The sequence below is a fragment of the Triturus cristatus genome, chromosome 7 (genome assembly GCF_964204655.1).
Source record: "Triturus cristatus chromosome 7, aTriCri1.1, whole genome shotgun sequence".
Lineage (NCBI taxonomy): Eukaryota > Metazoa > Chordata > Amphibia > Caudata > Salamandridae > Triturus > Triturus cristatus.
This window is the reverse complement of record NC_140590.1, coordinates 1388302254-1388307658: the sequence shown is the minus strand read 5'-3', so window position 1 is coordinate 1388307658 and position 5405 is coordinate 1388302254. Positions and strand designations below refer to the sequence as shown.

General features: G+C 49.7%; 1 protein-coding gene across 1 annotated transcript; it reads right to left on the bottom strand.

Annotated features, from left to right (window-relative positions):
• Positions 1-256: 256 nt before the first annotated feature.
• Positions 257-3870, bottom strand: MAFB (MAF bZIP transcription factor B). Its single transcript, XM_085619114.1, has one exon. The coding sequence runs from the start codon at positions 3322-3324 to the stop codon at positions 2335-2337; it is 990 nt and encodes a 329-aa protein (XP_085475240.1). The 5' UTR covers positions 3325-3870; the 3' UTR covers positions 257-2334.
• Positions 3871-5405: the final 1535 nt, after the last annotated feature.

Genomic DNA, 5405 nt, shown 5'->3' with positions numbered 1-5405 from the left:
ATTCACTTAAGTTTGGCAGAAGAGGGCCCTGGGCCTGTGCTGTCCTGACTGCATGCACGCTCAGACACACTGATACACACATCATACCCTTTTCTTAACACATGCCTATGCATGACTGTTTTAGGTTACAGATGATTTACGATTTCATTTCTACATGTCCTACTCTTTCCCCCCATCTTTGAAAGTAACCTGAAACAGGAATAAAAGCAGCTCACTAAAAACAGGCACAAGGGAAGACATTTCTCAGAAATGAGTATCATTTCAATGATTTTAATAAGCAAAATAGGAAACAACTTTAATAACAAAAACAGAAACCAGTCTGAATAAAACTACGATAGACCAAGTTTTAATATTTTCATATCATAAGCAGGATTTGAAATTGATCCCTTCAGAACTTTTACATGAAATAAAAACAATTTCTGCTGCTGCAGGTTTGATTTCAACACAGTTGAATCAGTAAAAAACAAAGATTGTGTCTGATGCATGACTGATTTCCACGATATTTAAAACTGCAAGCACCATGCTGTTCATACAATCTTGTTATCACTGTTTAATTTAAAAACCGATAAAAACTTAAAATGCATCTGGCCAGCAGAGCCAGAATTCTAAAGAAAATTAAAAAAAGGGGTTTTCATTTTGGTTTTTGTTAGTGCAAGCAATCCTTTCACTGTCCAGCAGAAAAGGGTATTGAAGCACTCAAACACTCAAGACTGCTGCAACTAAGATAAAATAGGGGAGGGTAAAAATAGGGAGTAAAGGAGCTAACTTTAAAAATATTATATAAATTAACGATTTGAGTTTTCAGGTGAAAACCACTAGGGAGAAATGTGAATGCTTCATATTCGGTTACATAAAACTTGCAAAAATACAGCCAGTAGCCTTTTTCAAAATGGACAAATGTTTAGTATTCAAATGTTTAACTCCATCTCAATATGAAATATAAGCTGGGTTATGGATGTTTGCAAAAGTGAATTAACAGGCCATTTACCTTCTATGCATTGGCAATTCACTAGCCAGTACCTTGGTTGTAAATATTTAGAATAAGCCATTTACCTAAACTACAAGCAATGACCTTCTAGAAGGAAACTTGCCAACTCGGGTATAGCTGGCATAGCTGCAAAATATGGCTGATACACTCATTGTGAGAAATGCAGCAAAAGTAACAGGTTACCATGTAATTAAAAGGTGCAGCCAGTCTTTGGACCATATAATGGCAACATATACATCTTCAGCACGGATCCCCAAGATTTGCCTGAATGCCAATCATGAGCTCCTTTCATCTCGCCCTCTAGAAACAAATACCAAAATGAAAACAAAAACTACAACTTAAAAGTGCACACAATATACAAAGTTGTTTTCTGAATGCAATGCAAAATGCCCATAACTTTATTCCATTTCTTTAAGAAAACGTATACCAGCCTGCTGAAATGTTTCTCTACGGTTGGATGTGGCAAATATTTACAAGCTAACAACCATAACAGAAAACAACTGCTCAAGCAGTACAATTTATATTGCGGAGACATCTTACCAAATGAAAAAACAATATGATCGATGGTCGACAACATGCTAAAGTTTTTAGACGAGAAAAATGGTACAAAATAGAAATTATTACCATACATGTCCAGCATGCAGGATTAATATTTTTAATGCAGGTTTTCGTATTTTTCTATATAATCAAGCAGGCAATAAAACCGATGAGATGGCATGTCCGATCTGTCAGTATCTGACAAGTCTGCATACATTGTCTGGTTTCTCTCTCTCTCTCGCGCCCCCCTTCCTTGTGCAGGAGTTGCCGCCGAAAAGTTCCCTCTTTAGAATCCGGGCAGGCAGTGGTGCCACTACTGTCTCCTTCGTTAGTCTTTGACTGTCCCAGCAAAGCAACTGACCTATAACCCGAGTTGCAGAGTCTTTTCTCAGTCCTTGATTTCCCCTCTCCCTGTACATTATGACAAGTAGCGCCCCTCCGTCTCGCCCTCCCCCTCCCACTACCCCATCTACTTTTCACAGCTACATCTAGTAGAAAAGATACTTTTCCGGTGAAAATCCACAGCCCCAGATGTTTTTTGTGAAGGGTCACTTCCCCCGCCCCCACCCAGAGTTCAGACTGTAGGTATGCACGTGTAAAAAGGTAGGAAGCTGCCGTGTCTTTTGAAGGCGTCCTCGGGGAGCAGGCAGGTGGGCCGAGACAGAGTAGGCTTGGGTTTGCTGCGCGGTCCGGGGCCTCGGGAGGGTCGGCGGGGCTGGCACTGAGGCGGGCGGGCGGCGTCTGACAGCCGCTCAGAGGCCCCTGCCTGGCGCAGGACGGTCTGCAGGAGGTCCAGTGCCGTGCGAGAGTCACATGAAGTACTCGGGCGAGGAGGGGTTGTCGCTGGTGGAGCCCGCCTCCCTGAAGCCGGTGCCGGCCAGCTTCTCGCACTTGATCTTGTAGGCGTCGCGCTCGCGCGCCAGGCGTGACACCTCCAGCTTGAGCTGCTCCACCTGCTGGATGAGCTGCGTCTTCTCGCTCTCCAGGTGGTGCTTCTGCTGCACGCGCTTGAAGCGGCACGACTGCGCGTAGCCGCGGTTCTTCAGCGTGCGCCGCTTCTGCTTCAGGCGGATCACCTCGTCCTTGGTGAAGCCCCGCAAGTGCCGGTTCAGCTCCCGCACCGACATGGACACCAGCTGGTCGTCCGAGAAGCGGTCCTCCACGTTGCCCGAGGAGGAGTGCGTGTTCTGCAGCTGCTGCGAGGAGGTGGACGAGCCCGAGGGCGAGGGCGACGCCTGCTGGTGGTGCTGGTGGTGGTGATGGTGGTGGTGCAGGGGGTGCCCGTTGCCCGAGAGGTCCTCGTGGGTAACCCCCTGGTACTGGTGGTGCGGGTGGTGGTGCTGCGGTTGCTGCTGCTGCTGGTGGTGGTGCTGCGGCTGGTGGTGCGGGTGGTGGTGCGGCCGGAAGGCGTCGAAGCCCTGCAGCTGCTGCTGCTGCTGGGCCACCTGGTGGGGGGCGATGAGCGCCTCCACAGCGTCCTCGGGGGTGAGGTTCAGCGCCTCGGAGTTCATCTGCTGGTAGCTGTTGGCCATCCAGTACAGGTCCTCCAGGTGCGTCTTCTGCTCGGACGGGCTGAAACTGGGTGACGAGGGCACCGAGCTGCAGGGCGTGCTGATGGGCGTGGAGGACACCGAGCCCCCAGTGGGCTGCAGCCGATTGCAGTGCCGCACGGGCCGCTCTCCGGGCCGTCCCAGGGGCTCCTTCTTCACATCGAACTTCATCAGGTCAAAGTCGTTCACGTACTCCATGGCCAGGGGGCTGGTGGGTAAATCGGTGCCGATGGGCAGCTCTCCGGCCATCCCTGTTCAGAGGCGCCGTCCCCCCCGGTCACTCCAGGGTACAGGTGGACGCGCCTCTCAATAGACAGAAAGTTCTGCTCCGGCTGCGGGACAGGAGACTGCGAGCCTCGGATGCAGCACTAGAAAGCAGCTGCGGTGCAAGTCTGTGCTGCCTGCAGCCCCGCGGTGCGGGAGTGAGCGCTCCCCGCACAGCTCGTGCTGGAGGGTCCTGCAGCTATGTATAACTTTCTAAGCAGAGCAGCCCTGGGTCCCTCCCCTCGGTGCAGGCATCCAGGCTGCTCGCGCGTGCTTCTGCGCTCTCCGAGGTGCCCGGGCCCGTTTTATCCCCTTCTGATGTCACAGCGCAAGGGGGCTGGTTTCAGTCGCTGCACTCCAATGGCTGCAGAGCAGAGCCGCGCATTAGCATAGCACGCCGAGGCAGGGCGGAGCGCGATCTGACAGCAGGCAGTCAGCTGACCAGCAGCTGGAGACCAAGACCAGGCAACTCCGGCGGAGCAGAGCCTCGCGTCCCGACTCGAGAGCACTTCCACTCTCAGGCGGCCTGGCTGAACCGAAACCACGCCAATGTAGTCCACACTATATACCGCCCCCAAAATCGTGGGATTTCCCAGCCGAGGCCAGGTTTATAGATACTCGTGAAATCCTACACCATCCACCCCAGCTGCACAGTAAAGAGGGAGGGATTCCAATCCTAAATCAACGCGCAGGCGGAGCTCCAAGTATGCACATAGTTATCAACGTAAGACACTGTCTCCCTGCAACAATTTATGCTCGATTGCAACCCAGAAAAGAATCATGCGGGAGCTATGGTGTGCAAACTTCCCTGCAGAAGCTCACGCCATGCTGGTTCAGCGTTAATGGAAAAACCCACAATAATGTCAAAATCTTTCAACAGCGCCACTTCCAACTTAACTTCGACACCCAAAGACATGCCTGCTGAAAGAAGCTTAAGAATCACAGACGCAATCCGCCCACCTTTGGCGCGTAGCAAAGGCCCTTCCATTTCAAATGTTCACTAAAACCTGCAATTTGTTCCACGGACATTCCCACTAAATAATGCCCACCATTTTTTTTCACCGACTGCCTCAAGTAATCAGAGAAAGTAGTTGTTTCCCGAGACGGGTATATCAATGTGGCAGCAAAATTCAAGACAATCTATTGAAGAGGGTTTTGAAACTCAGTGATTCCGCGCAGAAAGGGCCTTCTGGATTTCTCTCGGGCTAGCTGCACAGAAAGAAGAGCTGCGAGAAGACGTATTTGTCTTACCCAGTAACAGGATAGTGTTTTCTTTTTTTGAACGTTTTGCAGCGATTGTACTGGAAGACTTTTCTCGTTTTTGCGCTCAAACAGGTCTAAAGTGTGCCCTCAAGTGGCAAGTCGTGGTAAAACACAAGGTAAAACATTAACAGTTTGCGCTAAACCGGTAGAAGAGCATCGATGTCCAGGAGAAGGACGCCTCTGGGCAGAATCTGTCAATGTGCCCCTGGAATCAGACACCACATTTCTTCTGAATTTAGAAATCAGCAACTCTGTGGGTCAACGCACGAGCAACGCACTAGCCCGGCGCCCCGTCACGAAGCACGTGAAGCAGAGATCGCTGCCTGCCAGAGTACCACCGCCTCGGATCTGGGCAAAAAGCTTCGATGTCTTACACATGTAGACAGTTCTGAAATGTAAACACGCATAGCCGCATAATATTAAACATGTTGACGACTATAAAAACGCAGTTAAGAGAAAGAAACAATGAGAATACATCTATAAAACACCCGTTAAAAACGTCGTCGGCCTCTTTCTGGATCTCGGACTGCACTGAAATGTCTACACATACAGCCGACTTGAAATGTGCAAAAGAATTCCCCTTACAAAAGGACAAGACGAAGTGATGGGGCAAAACCTCACGTCTGCAAAGTTCTAAACATGTCTGAGTCAGGTAAGAATTTCAGAAGAAACTTTACCGGAGCCGGGTAGAAGCTGAAGTGGAGCAGACCCGGTGCACCAGTAACAAAACACCCGCACGACGAATGATAACCAGTGGAATGTCGTGCAAATGACTGTGGTGAAAGGTGCTCTTGAATATTGAA

Coding starts and splice junctions, on each gene's coding strand:
- MAFB (XM_085619114.1), bottom strand. CDS start 3,324: ATGGCCGGAGAGCTGCCCATCGGCACCGATTTACCCACCAGCCCCCTG.